Source organism: Alligator mississippiensis, chromosome 5, assembly GCF_030867095.1.
Source record: "Alligator mississippiensis isolate rAllMis1 chromosome 5, rAllMis1, whole genome shotgun sequence".
Classification (NCBI taxonomy): Eukaryota; Metazoa; Chordata; order Crocodylia; family Alligatoridae; genus Alligator; species Alligator mississippiensis.
Window position 1 is genome coordinate 40,318,784 of NC_081828.1, and position 19,278 is coordinate 40,338,061.

Consider the following 19,278-nt stretch of genomic DNA (forward strand, 5'->3'; position numbering starts at 1 on the left):
CAGCAAGGGGGCTACATCTACATGGGCTGCCTTGCTCCTGCATTGAAATGCAGCTGGCTCTGGGGTGGAGCACATGTCTGTGTGCGTGTGAATCTGTGTGTCTGCATGCTTGTGTGTATTTCTGTGTGCGCGTGCGTGCGTGTGCCTGGTGCTGAGATGTAGCCACCTCTGGGCTGGGTTAATTACCCTGCCCCCCCCCACGTGTCCAGATGTGCATTCACCTATGTACCCCACAATACACCGGGGGGATGGGTGGGGGTGCAATGCCCTGGGGTGAATGGATCTGCCCCCCCCCCCCCCCCAACCAACTCCACCCTCTGGCATCGACGGCGGGCGCGGGCGCCCCCTGGCGGGCGCGGCGAGCACGGCGGGGGGAGCCCGGCACCTGCTCAGCTCCGAGTTGTAGCGGGGGAGGCGGGTGAGGCGCAGCGGCCCCGCGCACCGGGACGGCGCGGCGCGGCGCGGCGCGGCTCGGGCGACACGGCAGGTAGGGGCCGCGGGGCGCGGGATCCGGCTGTGGCAGCGGGGGCTGGGAGTGGATGCAGGGGTCGGTGCCAGGGGGTCTTCCTGGGGGGCAGAGGGGCTGAGCTGGGGCATCCAGGTGGGGTCTGTGCTGCAGCAGGGAGTACATGGGGGGTGATCTGTGCGGGGGCAATGGAGGGGGCAGAGGGGTGCAGTGAGGTCTGTGCCAGGGGGCTGGGGCAGAGGGCACCGGGGGAGGCTTCAGACCTGGATGGGGAAGGGGGCCGCAGGGCTCCCAGCCGGGGGGGTGCCCTGATAGGAGGGCCAGTCTTGGGGGGAGGGGCTGGAGGGGTATGCCTGGGGGGGCCACACATGGAAGGGGGTGCCATGGGCGGGGGGAAGGGGGCTGCAGGGGGATGGGGGTCCGTATCCCAGCAGGGGGCTGCTGCCTCCTGGCTTGGGGGGCACCAGGGTATGGGGGCTGCTCCCACTGCAGCTGCATGCAAGGGGCTCCCGCCTCTGTTCTCCCCTTCCCCCCCTGTGCGGCGCAGGGTGTAATTAGGAGGCTGCAGGCTGTCAGCGGGGGTGGGGGGGCTCCGCCAGCGGAGCAGCCTCCCAGCGGCTGTTGTGCCAACACGGCACTAATGTGATTAGGAGCGAGCTGGAGCCGGCCCGGGCATGAGTGTGTGTGTGACTGCGACCCTGCTGGGCGGGAGCGAGTGTGCACAGCCCCTGTGCCCCGGCGTGCAACAGAAGGGGGCATGTAACACCTGTGCTGCTCACACCATGGGCCTTGGATGGTGAATGTGTGACAGATGTAAGTGACAGATGTGTGTGATGGATGGTAAGTGTGCACATGTGATGCCCATGCTACCTGTGCCACAAACTGTGTGTGATAGTTGGTGTGTGTGCAACACTGTGAGTGTCTGTGTGATGCCCATGCTGCCTGTGTCATGGACTGTGAGTGTATGCTGGATGGTGAGTGTGCAACACCGTGTGTGCATGTGCGCACGCGCATGACACCTGTGCTGCTCATGCCATGGGCCACGGACGGTGAGTGTGTGACAGATGAGTGTGTGATGGATGATGAGTGTGCAGCACTGTGTGTGTGACACCCATGCTGCTCACACCCTGTGCCATGGACCGTGATTGTACAGTGGATGGGTGAGTGTGCAACACTCTGTGTGTGTGTGACACCTGTGCTTATACCATGATGGGCCACAGATGAGTGTGTGATGGATGGTGAGTGTGCAGCAGTGGGTGTGCTTGTGTATGTGTGACATCTGTGCTGCTCACACCCTGTGCAACAGGTTATGAGTGTGTAATGGATGGTGAGTATTCAACAGTGTGTGCCTGTGTGTGACACCCACTCTGCTCATGCCACATGCCATGGATGGTGAGTGTATGACAAACGTGTGTGATATATGGTAAGTGTGCAACACTGTGCATATGTGCGTGTGTACATGAGAGAGAGAGAGAGAGAGACTCAGGCTGCTCACACCGCATGTGATGGATGGTGAGCGTGCAACTCTCTGTGTGTGTGTGACACCAGTGCTGTTCACATTGGGTGCAAGAGACCATAAGTGTACAACAAACCTGGCATGTGACAGATGGCAAACATGCCACACTGCAGGCATGACCCCAGCATGGCTCACGCCATATGTGCAACTAAGCATGAGTGCAGTAGTCTGGGTGTGCAACAGACTGAGTGTGACCCCAGCGCCTCTTTCATTATGTGCGACAGACCATGATGGTGCAAGGGTATAACATCAGTTCTGCTCATGCTGGGAGCAACAGATAGCAAGTGTGCATCTACCTGTGTGTGTGACAAACATGCTCACACTGCCCATACCAGACCACAGGTGTGTGACAGATCTTGTGTGGAATTGACTGTGAGTGCATAGCAGGTGATGGGGGTTATGCCACTGCCCCTTGTGCTGTGCGTATTATCAGACTATGAGTATGCAACAGGTTACATGCATATTATGCCATTGCCACTCCCACATTGCGCAAGTGTGCACCAGCTGGGATGTGCAAACCTGTCATACCGAGTGTGACTATGTGCATGTGCGACAGCCTGCATATGCATCACCTTTGGCACTCATGCTGGGTGTGCAACAGCCAGTGAGTGTGGTGTCACCATTGCTGCTCACACTGTGTGACAGGCTGTGTGTGTGACACCATGGCTCTGTGTGTGTGTGTGTTTGTGTACAGGGGAGACTGTCCCAGCTGAAGACAGGTAAAGCCTGTGCGATGTGAGTGAGTATGACTGTGTGTGTGTACACCTTGTCGTGACAGCTCATGGTGGCATCCCATGGGCTCCTCTTTCTGGCCTGGCTGGGCTGCAGGGTGGTGGGGGACCGCTCTGGTCAGCAGCTGGCGGGGGTCCTAGGCCCACAGTGCAGGGGCTGAGGCCTTACTGGAGTGTGGTGACCTGTGGGCAAGGGTGTCCTAGTACCTGGGGTAGGGAAATAAGAAGCATCCCCCCCAAGCTGGGATAGAACCCAGGCGTCTGGGCTCCCAGTCCCCTCTGTTGCCCACTAGTCCCCACCCCCCTCCCAGGAGTCCTAGCTCCCACCCCCCTCCTCCCTCCAGACCCAGTTCCAGCAGAGACCCCAGGAATCCTGGTTCCCACCTCTGCCCCTCTTGCTCCAATCCACCAGTAGTGAACCCTCTAGCAGTGAACCCAGGAGTCCTGGCTCCCAGCCCCCACCCAGGCCTGGCTCTGTGACACCAACTGACTTGACTGGATGGAGTGAAGACAGCTCCCAGGCCTGGTAGCGCAGAAGCTGCTGGGTCGGGGCCAGTCTGGCTACTGCAGGGGCGCGTGGGGGGTCAGGCTCTGCCCTGAGCTGCCTGGATTGTGACACGGCCCCCCGCATGGCACTGGGCTGGAGGGGATCTCCTGGCACAGAGGTGGCAGGGGGGTGGGAATCCCAGCTCCTGGCAGCGACATGCGCCATATCGACCTGGCATGGCTGTGTGAGCAGTACAGGAGGCTCGGGTTACCTGAGAGGGGCTGGTGGGTCAGAGGGGGAGGATTTGGGAGGCCTGGGTTCCTTGCCAGCTTTGGGAGGGAAGTGGGATCTGATGGGTTACAGCAGGGTGGGGGCTGGGAGCCCCTACACCTGGGTTCTATCAGGGGTCCAGGATGGGAGCAGGGTCTAGTGGGTTAGTGCAGGGGACTACATCTAGAACAGAGAGGACAAAGACTTAGTGGGTAGTGGTGGCAGAAGGATACAGGCACCGAGGACTCCTGGGTTCCCTCTGGCTTTGGAATGGGAGTGGGGGATGACACAGACTCCTCCACCTTGCTTTCTGTTTTGTTCCCCTGCTATCTGGCACCCCCTGTCCCACTATCTGGCTGTGGGGCCCCGGGGCAACCCCCACTGCCAGGGGAGAGCACTGCCTGGCATTTCCTATTCAGGCTCTGGGTGGGCCCAGCCCTGCTTAGCGGCTGGATGTTAGCCTTCGGCTGGGGCTGGTACTTGCTGAGCTTCCAGCCCCCATCTCAGCCCCAGGCTGTCTGTGGCAGGGGCTGTCTGGCTGGTGTGTGGGCAGCCCTGCTGGCTGGGGGGATTCCCTGGCTGAGCCCCTCCCTCCCTCCCCATGCCCATGTAGCGCTAGTGCAGTGACTCACTGTGTGGGGGTGGGGAGCAGAGCCAGCAACGCTGTGGGTGCTGTGGGCGTCAGCACTGAGGAAGCCCTGCCTGGCACTGTGTGTGCTGACAAGGGTGCTACCTGCTGGTGTGACAGGCGTGTGCATCCATGTGTGTATCAGGTGCGTGCTTGTGTGTGTGTGTGTGTGTGTGTGTGTGTGAAGTGCTGGCTGACGGGTGTGCCCACAGGCCTGCCAGTGTGATGGGTGTGTGCATGTGCAAGCTGTTCCACAGGTGTTCACAGGCATAAGATGCTTGTTCACATGTGTGTACATGCTGTGCTACGGGTGTTCACAGGCATGTGGGATGTGTTCACATGTGTGTACATTCTGTGCCACAGGCTTTCACAGGCATGCAGTGTGTGTTTACGTGTGTGTACATGCTGTGCCATGGGTGTTCATGGGCATAAGAGACTCATTCACATATGTACATGTGGGGGGGGTCTTGTTCATGTCTGTGAGATGCTGTGTAGTTGGTGTCCACGTGCATGTGACTGCATGTTGACGTGGGTGGGTGAATTGCAAGACCGCAGGTTTGTAAGTGTTCCCCTACATATCAGCACAATTGGTATGTATGTGCACATGCCTGTATTCATGCCTGTGGGGTGTGCAGTGTGCATGCAGTGCCTGTGTGCAGGCCAATGTGATGGGTGTGTGCATGTTCATGTGTGCGTACATGCTTTGCAGTTGGATGTTTGTGTGTATATGTATGTGGTGCTGGCATACTCACAAGCATGCACGTGTATATTCATGTGTCTGAAGTGTAGCATATGCAAAGTGTTGTACAATAAGCATGGCCATGTGAGCATCAGTACAATGGCTGTGTGCATATTCACATTTGCACATGAAAAGCTGTTCTTAGATGGCTGTTTGAGGGATGGGTGTCCATGTACTTATGTGTAGGTGCACACATATGAAGTGCAGGATGTGTCTGTTTGCATGTATGGGAGGTACTGTGTGACAAGTGTCTCCATGCACAACATTGTGTTCATAGTGGGTGAGGTGGTGTGTAATAACATGTGTCTGGTCACATGCTTGTGAGGTGCAGAGCAGTGGGTGTGTGTCTGTTCACATCTGTGCTGATTGTTATGGGCATGCATGTTTGCACAGAGGTATTCATATGTGTGAAACGTGGAACATGTGAAATACGGCAGGATTGATGTACCCACATGTATTCTAGGGCAGTGGTTATGTGCCTGTTCACGTGTGCTGTGCAGTGAGTGTTCATATGTTTGCAGAATGCATGTTCAGCCATGTTGGTATGGGTGCAGGATGCATCTGTTTACATGTGTATGAGGTGCAGTGTGCATCTGAAGTGCTGTATGCTGTGTGGGTCCACATGTGTGCTAGCATGATAGGTGCATGTGTTTACCTGTGTGAGGTGCTGTGGAGTGAATGTTCATGTACATGCATCATGCCTGTGTGTGAGGCCCTGTGTGCATGTCCTCATGTTTCAAGGAGAGGTGAAGTGTGTGCCAATGTCAGATACAATGGGGAAGGGGTTACTTGTGTGTGCTCATGTATGTAAAACGCTGTGTAGGGATGGTGGTGGGCATATTTGCACATGCATGTGGGGGAAGTGCATGTGACGGGTGTTTTCTGTCTGTTCAGGTACTTTGCATAGGTGTTCTCATATGCCTATGTTAGACATGTATGTGTGGTGCTGTGCAATGAGTATGCACACGTGAGCTGCAGTGTGCTCAGCATGTCAGAGGCTTCCTGTGCCTTCTGTGTGCGTGTGTCCCTGGCATGTTATGTGCCGCTGTTGCAGCCATTTATGTGGCTCATGTGTAGGGGCGTGAAGATACAAGCGTGCACACTTGAGTGTGCATTCCCGGCCATATGCCAGCGCGTAGGCAGGAAACCCTGTTGCTTGGGTTACAGGAGAGAGTGCAGCACCTGCAAATACCTGCTACTGGCATGTGAGTTTGCACGCTCGTGCTTGTGAAAATACTCATGAGTTCACGTGAGAACATGTGTGCATTGAGCAGACTTTCCTATGTGCTCTCTGTGATTGCCCTCTTTGTATTTCTGTTGGGGTTCAGGAGCACACACGTTTATACATGTGCAAGCGCTCACAAGTTGGTAAGCATGTGTGTGCACTATCCTCTGTATTCACACAATGCTTCAGTATGAGCATTATGTGCATGTATGTGGGGTCATGCCCAGGTACCTTTGCACACGTTTGTGCTTGTGCTTGCTAATGCACAGGCATGTGTGTGCTCACACAGCTACATGTGCATGCCTGTCTGCACCTGCTGCCTGTGGGAAGGGTGGTGTGCACCCATTTGAGTGACCTTGGCATGCAAGCATTAGCAAGTGCACATGGGTGTGGTTTTCCATGTGTGTGCATGTTATCATGCATGGGCTAGGGCTGCTTCCCCTCCCCCTCTCCCCTCCCCAGTGGGTGGCAGAGGCCACAGCACCAGCAGGCAGGAGCATCTCTCCCTGTCTGCCCTAACTTGGAGTGGCAGGGACCAGCTGCCTGCCTGGCGCCCCGGGCTGTGAGGCACTGGGCAGGCGGGGAGGGGGCTAGCATCACCGGCTCTCCTGGCTGGTCTCCTCTCCCAGGCCAGGGACCAACCCCAACCCCTCCCATCTCCCTGCACCCCCTCTTCCAAAGTCAACCCCTCCCAAGCCTCCATATTCTCAACTCCCATCCTGTGTTGCTTCCTCCTCTTCCCTGCAAGTCAGTGTCCCTCCCCACAGCTGGGGCAACCCTGCCCCCTCTGGGGGCTGGCGCTGGCCAGGAGGGGGGCAGGGAGCTGGCTGGGTACTTGGTATTCAGAGCAGACAGGAGCCTCAGTGGCTCTGACAGAGGCTGATGCGGTTGCAGCACCAGCTCTGGTATCTGGGCCAGGCCAAGCCAGGCAGCCAGACCTGGAGAGTGAGTGGCTCCCCCAGCCATGCTGTGTGCACCCCCCCACCACACTGTCACTGCAGGGAGCCAGGGGCAGGGAGAGGCTCCCCCTCCTCTTGGAAGAAGAGATAGCAGCCACTCCCCTACAGGGATGGCAGGCTAGAACCCAGGCATCTGGGCTCTGACCTCCCTTGTTCTAGCCCAGGAGGCTCCCACTCCTGTCCCAGAGCTGGATCGAACCCAGGAGGCCTGGCTTCCAGCCCCCTCCCTGCTCTAACCACTAGACTCTCCTCCCCGTCTGCTCTGGGGACAGAAGCCCAGAACATGGCTCCCAACCGCCACCCACTGTCCCACCCCACCAGACCCCACTCCCCTCCTTGAGACCCCTGAGTCAGCTCTCTCTCATTCCCAGGGGCTCTGAGCTGTTGAATGAGTTTTGGGGAGGGAGAGCCTAGGACTGTGGCTGCTGTGGGGTGGTGGGACAGGTGTCGCAGGTGTGGGCAAGGGGATTTGAGGTGACACAGGGTCTGGGGTGGAAAGGCAGGGAGGGGGGATTGGGTGTGTGAGGGCATTGAGGTGAAAAGTCTCAGGTGAAGCAGAGATGATGGGGGTTGTGTCTCAGTGCTGGGTCCCAGGGCTGGGATATAGTGGGGGATGGGGCTGTATCTTGGTGCTGGGGTCCCCAGGTTGGGGTATAGTGGGGGACAGGGCCATGTCTCAGTGCTGGGTACCAGGACTGGGATATAGTGGGGGACGAGGCCACGTCTTGGTTTGGGATCCCAGGCCTGGGATATAGTGGGGGAAGGAGCCATGTTTTGCTGCTTGGTCCCAGGGCTGGGATGTAGCGGGGCATGGGGTATATGGGAGTGGTGTGGGGCAGGGTCTAAAGGTCCTGGGTCCTCCCTCTTATGACCTTTCCCACCTGCAGGTACCTGGGGATCTGTGCCACAGGCACTGGTGCATCTCCCTTTCCCCTCCGGCTGAGAGCCACTGGGTTCCTGCTGCCGCCTCCTGCAGTGAAGCGTTGGAGAGCTGCACCCCATCCATGGAGGGCCCCACCAGCCCTGTCCCCAGCTGGGCCCCTGCCCCTTGACTCTGTGCCTTCCTCACGCCCACATTCACGCTTGGTCTGATCCTGGGGCTGCCTGTCGGGGGTGCCCTCCCCCACACCTCTGCACTGCATGGCTCTGGCCTTGCCCTGCCTGGGAGACTTGGGCCCTTGCATCCCCCTCATGTGGACACGGACCACCTGGCCTTGGCAGTGATTCCCCCCTTCTGCACCCCCGCACCACCCTGGACTCAACTCTCTGGGAGCCCCTGCCTCCCCGTGGACCCTGCAGGTGACAGAGACTGGTGAGTGGGGCGTGAATTTTGGGAGGGGGCAGAAGGGTGCTGGTGAGGGGCTCAGAGCAGGGGCTGGGGGTTTATGAGGGCTGGATTAGAAGACCCTGGGGTGCATCATTAGGGTTTGGGGCTGGAGCGGTGGGGGAGGGATCCCCAGGGGGCCTGGGTTGGGGGCTCCTGAAGACAGGCTGTGTTGGGAGCTGCTGGCTGGGTGCATGGCCTGTGTGCTGGGGTGGTTGCTGTCAAGTTCAAGGGCGGTCGCTATGCATTACCCCAAGGGTGGGTGTGCTTATCTGAGGGGTGCAGGGGTGGGTGTGGTGTAGGGTGCGGTGTCTCACAGAGTGTGTTTGTGTGTTTGTATGTGCATGTCCCCGCGGCGGCAGATGCAGTGGTGCCATGTCGGGCGACTACGAGGAGGATGTGTGCCGCAGCGCGCTTACCCTGGTCAAGGAGCTGTGCTTCAGCCTGCGGGCGCTGGAGCAGCATGAGAAGTGCCTCGAGTTCACCGACTTGCTGCGCAACCGTGGGCACCCCCGGCCCACAGATGCCGGTAAGGGGCCCCCTTTACCACCCCCACTCTGGGCACTCCTGTCCCACTGACTCAGGGAAGGGAGCCTGCCTCCCCTGGGGGCAACCTCATCCCATTAACTCGGGTAAGGGCTTCTGCCAGATTCCCTCTTCATGAGCACCTTGCTTCCCCCCAGCTCAGGTCAGGGACACCATCCTTCCCTGCCTTGATGCACACACCTGTTCCTGGGTAACCAATGACTTGCTGTGTCCCACGAGCTACCCCTTCCCCATAGACTTGGGTCAGGAATAGCAACCTCCATCCCTGCCCTGCAGGCACCACCAGCTTGTCAGGAGAGGTGCACCCACACTGTGCTTTACCCAAGACTTGGTTGGATGGCATGATATGCTGGGTCTGCGTGGGGGTGGGTGCGTGTTCACCTTCTGTGGCATAGGAGGGGTGCTGTGGGAAGATGCAGGGATGTCCACTGTTGGTTGGGGTGTTGCTTAGGATGCGTCAGCGTATCAGTGCAACTTGGCCACATCCATACTGTGGGCGACAGGGATGTGGAGGTTCTGGGCAGTGCCCACTTCCAGGAGGACTTGGGGTGGGATGGGGCCACATCCATGGTCTGGAGCACATAGAGTTCTGCTGTTGGGATGGGGTCACATCCATGGTCTGGGGAATGTAGGGTCCTACTTGTGGGATGTAGCATCAGCTACAGTTTGGGGCATCTAGGGTCCTGCTGGTGGAATGTGGCCATGTCCATCATCCACAGGGGTCATGTCCCCGTGTAAGTGACTCTGGGGGCTGATGGGTGTGATCGGGGACAAATGCCCTCCCTGTGTCCAGCCTAGCCTCTCCCCACTCCCGCAGACATCTCTGTCAGCCTGCTCTCTGTCATCGTCACCTTCTGCGGCATTGTGTTGTTGGGCGTCTCGCTCTTTGTGTCCTGGAAACTATGCTGGATCCCCTGGAGGGATAAAGGGGCCTCACAGACACCTCGCAAGGACCATGGCCACCTGCACCATTCACCCTTTGGGGACCTGCTGGCTGAGCGGGTTGAGCTAGGGCCTGAGATGCCTGAGCGCTCCTACCTCGACATGGACTCCTACCCCGAGGCAACACTTAAGCTGAGCCAGACCTCTCCTGACCTGCCCGTGGAGAAGGAGGGTGGTGGGGGCATCCCCAATGCCCACTCCCACCAGCAGGTGGCCAGCCTGGCACCCGCTCCCAGGTGAGCCGTCAGTGAGGGATGGGGAGCTCCAGATTTAGGTAGAGAAGCCACCCCAAGCAAGGGGAGTGGTGGCATGGGAAGGAGATGGGAGAGGGAGAATCATAGGGGGCAGGTGTAAGGTGGTGGGGCAGGGGGAGAATGTGAGGGGCTGATGGGGTGGGAAGTGGGGGAGTGCAAGGGTGGGTGTGGGTTGGCGGGGTGGAGGGAGAGGGCAGGGGGCAGCTATGTACCAGAGCAGCATCTCATGGGTGCTCTTTGGTTGGTTCTGTCCCCGGTTGCATCTGGCCCCTGGTCCCAGCCCTGCCCTGCCCTTTCCCCCTAGGTACAACACCTTGCCACGCCCCATGACTCAGCAGCTGTCGAGCCCAGATGTGGGCAGCCATGGCGGGGAGGACAAGCCAGAGCAGGTCACCAGCATCGGACAGATCAAGCCAGAGCTGTACCGGCAGCGCTCGGGGGAAGCAGAGCACCGCAAGGCAGAGGCCACCCCTTGTGGGCGTATCAGCTTTGCCCTGCGCTATGCCTATGCCTCAGAGCAGCTGGTGGTGAAGATCCTACGGGCCCTGGATCTGCCAGCCAAGGATGCCAATGGCTTCTCAGACCCCTACGTCAAGATGTACTTGCTGCCCGACCGCAAGAAGAAGTTCCAGACCAAGGTGCATCGCAAGACACTCAACCCTGTCTTCAACGAGACCTTCAGCTTCAATGTGCCCTTTGCTGAGCTGCCCTCCCGCAAGCTGCACTTCAGTGTCTACGACTTTGACCGCTTCTCCCGCCATGACCTCATTGGGCAGGTGGTGCTGGACAACCTGCTGGAAATGGCTGAGCGTGATGATGAGGCGCCCATCTGGAGGGACATCTTGGAGGCCAGCTCCGTGAGTTGGGCTGGGGCAGGGAGAATGTTTGTCACAGAAGGGTGGATAGCAATGGAGATTTGACTCCACCCATGGGCAGATCTAGGATTTAGAAAAGGGGGGTGAAATGGTGTGTGATTTATTACATATGAAACAACACATATTTTTGCCCATTAAAATATACTAGAAGCTTTGCTAATATGCTAGGGGCCCAGGGCTGTATTATGCAGTTTAAGGGTGAAGCAAAACAAAGATAACTTAATTGGAAAGAGTTAAAAACAATCTGCAGGGCTGTGAAATAGGAGCTTCATCACCAGGAGCAGAGAACACACAGCAGAACTGCAGAACAAAGGACAGCCTGATTGGTGGAACATTAAGTCTATTAAGAAAGAAGACAGGGTTGTTAACACCTGTGGTATGAAGTAGATTGATTGATGGGGTAGATGATAATGAGCTTTGAAGTCAAGTGAGTCCCTCAGCACTGCCTGGCTAGAAATGCTGCTGCCACTGCCAGGGAGTTGGTTTTAAACTTGGGGTGGAGCAGGAATCAAAGGAGGTGATGCAAGTGCACTAGCGCCGCCCCCCCCCTTCCCCCCCCCCAAATCTGCCTGTGACCCAACTTGGTGCCACCCTCCCTTAACACAGGTTGAATCTGATTTGATCAACCCCAACCACCAGCTCTCAAATGCCATTCAACTTCACTGGGCATGAAGTCACTCTAGCCGTCCAACCCGAACCCAAGCCCAATCACCAAACTCTATTAATATATCCACCCAACTCCAGTGAACTCTAAACCTCAACCCAGTCACCAAGCTCAACTCAACCCGACCAAACCCAGTTGTATCTCAGTTCAGTCCAACTCAACCCAACCCAGTCACCAAGCTCTGTTCTCGAAGCCACCCAACTCCATCCCAAAACTCAACCCCAGTCACCATACAACTCAGCTCAACCCTGACTCATCTCAGCTCAACCTCAAAGCTCAACCTCCAGACTGAAATCAGTCCCCCTTTTGAACCCAGTCCAGCCCTGACTCACCCCAACTCTAGCCACAGTCATGCACCTCTTCCCACCAATAGAATATGGAGCAGTGGCTTGAAGTTGCAGCAAAGCAGGTTTAAGTTGGGTATTAGGAAAAACCTTTTCACTGTTAGAGCAGTGAGGCAGTGGAATAGATTGTTTAGGGAGCTCTGTGCACTCTCCATCACTGGAGGGATTCAAGGAGAGGTTGGACAGGCACTGGTCAGGGATGATCTAGGTGTAGTTATGCCCATGTTCTACTAGGGGGATTTCCCATGCTTCTGGGCTTTGCTAGTTGCCCCCTTCCGTCCTTTTCTGCTATATGTGTCAGCCTGTTTTTAAACTTTTCTCAGAGGCATTGGGTGTTGGCTGTAGTCCAGGCTGGGGATTGGGATTGGGCTATGCCAGTGCTTCTGCTGGGACTTAAAACTGGAGATTCCTGACTAAAGAGTCTTGCCCCTCCACTCAGGGTCAGACCGATCACCATGTTTGAAGTTGGGAAGGAATTTTACTCTGTGGTCAGATTGGTGTAGACTGTGGGGATTTTTGCTCTCCTCTTTAGTGGGGGTATGGCCTCTACCTGGGATCTCTTGAACGTATATGAACAACCTTTACAGCAGCAGGATGTTGGCTGCTGTGATACCCCTGCTTCACCTGTGGCAGGTTTGGGTGTGATGTCTGTATTGTGTCTGGGTGGGTGGTAGCTTTGCTAAGAGGTTAGAGTAGATGATGGATTGGTGGGAGATGGTTTGTCTAGGGCTGATCCTGTCTCATGTAGGGGTGTGGACTAGAATAGATGACCTCTGGGGGTCCCTTCCAGCCCTGACTTCTTTTATGAGTCTATGATTCCCAAGAGGACAGATTGAGAAGATGAGGGGTCCATGTGGCTGAAGGAACCTCTGTGAAGGGAAAGAAGAGGCAACACAGGAGGGCTTGGGATACAGGAGAGTTTGATTCTGTTTGATCTACTTCACCCTCACTGCTGTGCTACCTGAAAGCAGCTCAGCCTCGCTCAGCCCAGTCCGTATCCCCACCCACTGGCTTAGTGCCTCCAGAGCTAGACTGGGACTCCAGGGACCTGCCCTCTTTGGAGTCTCCACCTCCTTGGTTCCTTGCCCCTGTGGGCCAGGGGAGGGGATGGAGATCACTCGTATCCTCCATGCTTAGACAGACACTGGTGCAGGCTGCTGCACCCGCTGCTCCCAGTCCCCCCTGGGGCTGCCTGCACCTGCGTTCCCTCCCTCCAGGGCTGTGTCCCCAGGGGCTGTGACCAGCAGCCTCCCTGCAGCAAAGGTCTTTTGCTCAGTGGGAGAGCTGGGCACCAGGGAAGGGCTGCTACTGTCTTGATTGGGGAGGTCCAGTAAACACCCCCAGACCACGGAGGGGTGGGGGCATCTAACCCCAGGGACATGTCAAGTGCCTTGCACCAACAACCCTGTGGGGCAATACCTGCCCCTAACTTAGCCCCTGAAGGATAGGGGAGGGGGAAGGAGGTACCTGCGAGGTCCCAGTGTGTTTTGGGGGGGGGGGGTGGACACGGGCCAGGGCAGGTCCCTAGACATGTTGCCTATGGTGGGCGGTCTGTGGGGGACCTGGGATCTCAGCTGATACCCTCTCCCCACCCCATCTCCTTTCCTACCTGCCAAGATCCTTACCCCTCCCCCTACTGCCCTCCCCCCGCCCTGGTGCCTTGAGACACAATTGTAAATTCATTGCCAGCCTCTTTTCTGTCCTTCAGAAGATTTGAGATGAATTTATTGTGTATGGAACTGGAGAGGAAATAGGACACATGGGTGGATGTGACCCCCCCCCTCCCCTCCTTCCACCCCAGCCCTGCTGATGCCCCTCACTCCTGACCCGCAGTCCTCTGCCCCCTCCAGCCCTGCAGGTGCTCCTCACTCCCAACCTGCAGGCCCTTGTTCTTACTGCCAGTCTTGAACGCTGCTGGGAGCACAATGCAATTCTCATTGATTGTGCAGTTGGGGTTTGGAGCTACTGGAAATCAGCTGATTTTCAGGTTGTTGGGGGAGGGGTGCACCTGAAGACCTGGGCTTGTGCCTATGAGTCTGTCTGTGTGAGCCTGTGGCCCTCCTAACTCCCCCCCCACAACAACAGCTGTGACTCAGGGTTGTGGTACTGAGCCATGCCCGGTATGGGGGTGAGGAAGGGTGCATTTCATACCAATTCCCCATGGCACCACAGGCTGTTTTTTGGGGGGGAAGGGGGGTGGGGAGAACATGTGCTGAGTGGCTGTTCATCATCATCTGCACCCCTCCTTCTCCCCTAACCTGCAGCCCCCTGTCCCCCAACCCTGCTGGTGCCCCTCACCCCCGACCTACAGTCCCGTGCCCTGGGCGTCACTTTGCCCAGCTCACAAGGCACAGGCAACCTGGCCCAGAGTGGAGGGGACAGCTCCCCACTCCCCTGACCTCCTGTGTCCCACATGTGCCCCTGGGTATTGCCCCACTGCACCCATGCCCTCCCCTTCACCGTGCCCAGCTGCCACAGTGGAGGGGGCTCCTCTCCCCCCTAGTCCTCCCCACCAGAGCCCCTGGGCTGTATGAGCACCCTTTGTTGCTCCCCTGGCTCTGGAGTCATGTTTCTTGCCCACCCCCCACCCCTGCCATCTCCAGCACGGTGCATCCCCTGGGGGGCAGCTGTGGCCACATGCCAGGGACTGTAACACACAGGCTGGGCTGGCGCCCGGGGCGGGGGCATTAATATTGATGGGCAGGAAATGGCTCCAGCCTGGTAAAGGGCATGAAATATTCAGCTGGGGAGCGGGCGGTGCCAGTGCGGCTCCCCCCCCATCCACTATCTCAGCCCCCATCACAGTATCCCTCCCCTGCCAGGGCCCTGGGGGGGGGTCTTCCCTCCCCCCAGTCCTGCTCCCTAGACTGACTCTGGTCTCCCACACAGGAGAAAGCAGACCTGGGTGAGGTGAACTTCTCGCTGTGCTACCTGCCCACAGCTGGTCGCCTCACTGTCACCATCATTCGTGCCTCCAACCTCAAGGCCATGGACCTTACCGGCTTCTCAGGTCTGTCTTGCAGGGGCAAGGAGGGGGATGCTGGGCAAGCTGCAGGGCTGGGGGTGGGGATGATGATTGGGGAAGGGGGGGTTGAGTGCTGGGTTGAGGGGAGGGAGATATTGAAAGGGTGGGGAGGTGCATTTAGGCAGGGGGGCAGGGCTGAGGGAGGGGGTACAGCTGGTCAGGAGAGGGGGTGCAGCTGGGTGTGGAGGGGATTTGGCTTGGGTGGGAGGGTGGGGCCCCTTGGTAGGCCAGGGGCTGGGGGAGCTGACTTTCATGCTGCCCCCAGACCCGTATGTGAAGGCGTCACTGATGTGCGAGGGCCGGCGATTGAAGAAGAGGAAGACGTCCATCAAGAAGAACACGCTGAACCCCAGCTACAATGAGGCACTTGTCTTTGACATCCCCAATGAGAGCATGGAGCATGTCAGCCTCACCATTGCCGTCATGGACTACGACTGGTGTGTGGGGCTGGCCTGGGGGTTCACCTATCCCTCGCTGCTTCCTGCTCAGCCTGCTGGGCCCCCTCTTGCTCTCCCAGCATGGGGCCAGAACCCTGGCATCTTACCCAGGGGGCTGGACTCCTGGGTCCCCTCCCAGCTCTGAAGGGAGGGAGGGCCTGATAGACTAGAGCAGGTAGCATTGGGAGCCAGGATGTCTGGATTCAATCCCAGCTCTGGGAGAGGAAGGGGTAGGGGGCCTGGACGCCTGGGTTTTGCCCCAGCTCTGTTAGGGGAGGGCCTGATGGGTTAGAGCAGGGAGCAGTGGGAACCAGGTGGGTTCCCTCCCAGCACTGGGAGGGGAGTGGGGTCTGGTGTGTTAGAGATGCAGTGGGGCTAGGGGCCAGGATGCCTGGGTTTTTGCTGGGCTGTGAGGGTAGGTCTCCACATGGGGCTGACCTGTGTGTCCCTGGCAGCATTGGGCACAATGAAGTGATTGGAATGTGCCGTGTGGGCAGCGACGCTGAGGGGCCTGGCCGGGAGCACTGGGCCGAGATGCTGGCCAACCCACGCAAGCCCATTGAGCACTGGCATCAGCTGGTGGAGGTATGGAGGGGGCAGGGGGTGGGGACAGATACCCCCACTGCAAGCTCAGGGGGTTGTTCTATGAGGAGCAGGGAGGGGAAGCTGTTTGTGGGGGAGGGTTATGGGGATTGGGAAGAGTATGGCATTTGAGGGAGGGACTGGGCAGATGGGTATAGGGTGGGGGAGGGCTGTGGGGGGTGGGGGGCTGGTCTCTGGGCCTAGTGCTGGGTTTCCTTTTCATGGACATCTCAAGCTAGGGAGAAGGCTGATGTCCCCAGGGAAACAGGGCAGCCTGACACCTGGGTTCTCTCCTAGCATCAGGAGGGGTCTGGTGAAGGCAGAGCAAGTAGGGGTGGGGGTGGGAGTCAGGACACCTGGGTTCTGTCTGAGCACTGGGAGGGGTTTGGTGGAGTAGAACAAGGGAGACTGGGATGTCTGGTTTCTGTCTGAGCTGTTGGAGGGGTCTGATAAGGTAGAGGGGTGGGAGCCAGGATGCCTGGGTTCTATCTAAGCTATGGGAAGGAAGTGGGGTCTGGTGGGGGAAGGGACCAGTGGTTGGAGCCTGAGGTGTGGCCTTGGGGATGAGGTGGGGGAAGGACAAGCTGGGGTCATGGTGTGTGTGTGTGTGTGTGTGTGTGTGTGTGTGTGTTGGGGGGGGGGGGGACTGGTGCCATCTCTGACCCCCTACCCCCAGGAGAAAACCTTGAACAGCCAGATGTCCAAGAGCGCCCAGCGTGACAAGCCGACCATTGTGGTGGAGAGTGTTCACTCGGACTAGCCCCCGCACCCGGCCCCCAGCTGTGAGTGGAGAAGAGGGGAGCGGCTGCCCCTGGGTGCATTGGGGTGGAGGCAGGGGGTGCTTATGGCAGGGCACAGTTCCAGCATTGGCATGTTCCCCATAGTGCTGGGGGGGCAGGTGTTTCAGTGTTGGGGGGCCTTGTGCAGGGATGGGGGCTTCACAACTAGCCAGACCATGGCTCCCCTTGCCATTGCCCAGGGCATGTGGGTTGGGAGTAAGGGGTATCAGCAGGGCTGGGGGAGCAGGGGTTTGTGGGTTGGGAATGGGGGCATCGGCAGGGCTGGGGGGGGCAAGGGGCTGCAGGCTTGGAGGAAAGGACACTTGGGGGGGCAGGGGGTTGTGGGTCAGGGGTCAGGGTTGGGCTTGCAGGGGCTGTAGGGCTAGACTGATGGGCATTGGTTGGGCAGGGGGTTGTGGGTCGGGAGTGAGGGGCACCTGCTGACTTGAGCCCATTCTCTCTCCCCCAGGATTGTGACTGCCTCCCGGCTTTGTGCTGTTCTGGCTGGGGAGGCTGGGGCGGGGGTGACCTTTCTCAAAGCCATAGGTAGAAGCCAGGACGGAGCCGCCCCCAGCCCCTCCCTGGCACTGGCCAGGGGGTGGGATGCAGGTTGGGAGCCCCGCTCCCACCTCCCCAGGACTTGCATGTAGAGGGACCTCGGTGCCCTCCGGCCCCTGGGGCAGGGCCATAACGCCTGGCTTCAGCTCCCCCCCACTGTGAACCCAGGAGTCCGGTTCAGCACTCTGCATCTTATCTGGAAGAGGGGGAGCCTCTTGACTGCGTGGAGTGGAGCCCACCCAGACCACCCCCTTGAACTGCCTGCCATGGGCACCATGCCCCCTCCTGTGGGGCTTTTCTCTAGGGCTCATAGAGAGGACCCAGCCTCCCCCTGTCTGCATGGACTCCAGGATGCCTCCACCCCTACCCCCACCCCCAGCCAGAAGGCCTGGAGGATTTGGGCCCCTGGGGGAGGGGCACTCTGTAGCAAGGACTGAGCTCTTTGGGGGGGTGGGGGGGAAGCTACAGAGATCCTGAGGGGGACCTAGCTTCAGCCCCTCCTCCCTGCTGGATCTAGACTTTAAGGAATGGGGGGCACAGTATGTGCCCCCTTTCCCACCCCCATCTTGTTTCTCTGTGGTTTTGCATGAGTGTTTCCCCTTCCTGGTGTTCGGGGCTGGTGGGGGAGGGGAGAGGAGAATCCAGGCATCTGGGTCTCCCCTCCTCCCCCCTTTTTAAGGGGGACAGGCTGGGGAAATCTTCCTCTTGGAGACCCCAGACATCCAGCTCACGTCTTTGTCCCCCCTCCTTGCCCCATTGTTCGGAATGTTGCCCCCCGTGACGCACGTCTGTCTGTCTCTGTCTGTCCGTCCGTGTCTGTCCTTCCGTCTGTTTTCCCTGTTTTTAAGTGTGTGAGGAGAAAAAAAAACAAAAAATCCAGAACAAAAAAACAAAAAAAAACAAAACAAAACACAGAAGCAAAAGACCAAGGCGCAAGTGGAAACCAACACCTCTGCCTCCTGGAGAAGCCATAGATATCCCTTTCCCTCCCTCATGGACCAGGGACCCCTAGTGTCCGGGGCCTGGGGGAGGGTGGGAGCTGGCGGGAGGGGTCCTGTCCATCCCATTCTGCAATACGGTTGGAGCTCAGAGCTGCTGCTATTATGACCTTAACAATAAACCTGGTGAGAGGTGACTTGCTCTCAGCCTGGCCTGTCCCCTCTGGGGATTTGGGGAGAGGAGCGGCTCCTGGCACTGGGACAGCTGGGGGCACTTCCCTGGGAAAGAGCGTGGCCTCTGGGGTGTTGGGCGATGGCACTGCTGGAGGGAATATCATACCACTTGGGGACCTGGTCTCTTTAATGGCTTTAGCTAGGAAGAAGGCTGGAACCCCCAGAGAGGTAGGGCAGCCAGATGCCTGGGTTCTGGCCCAGCTCTGGGAGGAGAATGGGGTTTGGTGGGTTGGAGCAGAAAAGAGGGGCTGGGAGCCTGGATGCCTGGGTTATATCGCAGCTCTGGATGAGGGGTGGGATCTGGTGATTTAGAGTATTGGGCCTGGGAGCTCAGATGCCTGGGTTCTCTCCAGCCCTCAGGTGTTGGGAGTTGCATTCAGGGTCCCAGTCCCCAGGGGGTGCTGAGCTGGGGGTAGGGTGGGTGCAGGTAGGGACATTAGGGTGCTTCCCTGCTGCACCTGCCTGGGATGGGGGCCTAGCCTAACCCAGGGTGCTTACAGATGGGCTTCCATTGCCCCCTGGTGCTGAGCAGTGGGCATGCAGCCCCCTTCTGGTGATGGAACTGAAGGTAGAGGAGGTCTGGGGTTGGGAGTGGGGGCAGCAGGGCAGGGAGCCAGCACTCCTGGGTTCTTTCAGCTCTGTGAGGGCAGTGGGGGCTGGTGGGTGGGAGCTGGGAGAGCTGGTGCCTGGATTTGGGAAGGGGAGTAGGGCCTGGTGGGTTAGAGCAGGAGGCTGGGAGCCAGGATGCCTGGGTT

General features: G+C 58.5%; 1 protein-coding gene across 3 annotated transcripts; it reads left to right on the top strand.

Moving 5' to 3' along the window:
* Window positions 1-398: 398 nt before the first annotated feature.
* SYT3 (synaptotagmin 3) lies at window positions 399-18,486 on the top strand. 3 transcript variants are annotated; one of them, XM_059728235.1, is made up of 10 exons: window positions 399-487; window positions 7,909-8,333; window positions 8,692-8,874; window positions 9,709-10,069; window positions 10,392-10,944; window positions 14,860-14,980; window positions 15,261-15,432; window positions 15,888-16,017; window positions 16,691-16,796; window positions 17,263-18,486. In XM_059728235.1, the coding sequence occupies exons 3-9, from the start codon at window positions 8,721-8,723 to the stop codon at window positions 16,772-16,774; spliced, it is 1,575 nt and encodes a 524-aa protein (XP_059584218.1). In that variant the 5' UTR covers window positions 399-487; window positions 7,909-8,333; window positions 8,692-8,720; the 3' UTR covers window positions 16,775-16,796; window positions 17,263-18,486. The 3 variants fall into 3 exon arrangements, with proteins under 3 accessions (XP_059584218.1, XP_059584219.1, XP_059584220.1); XM_059728236.1 differs by having other exon boundaries at window positions 8,708-8,874; XM_059728237.1 differs by having other exon boundaries at window positions 8,714-8,874.
* The last annotated feature ends 792 nt before the right edge of the window (window positions 18,487-19,278 follow it).

Bases quoted from the DNA above. Each gene is read 5' to 3' on its own strand.
- SYT3 (XM_059728235.1), top strand. From the start codon at position 8,721: ATGTCGGGCGACTACGAGGAGGATGTGTGCCGCAGCGCGCTTACCCTG. The intron at 10,070-10,391 runs GTGAGCCGTCAG...CTTTCCCCCTAG, and splicing joins AGCCTGGCACCCGCTCCCAG to GTACAACACCTTGCCACGCC. The intron at 16,018-16,690 runs GTATGGAGGGGG...CCCTACCCCCAG, and splicing joins ACTGGCATCAGCTGGTGGAG to GAGAAAACCTTGAACAGCCA.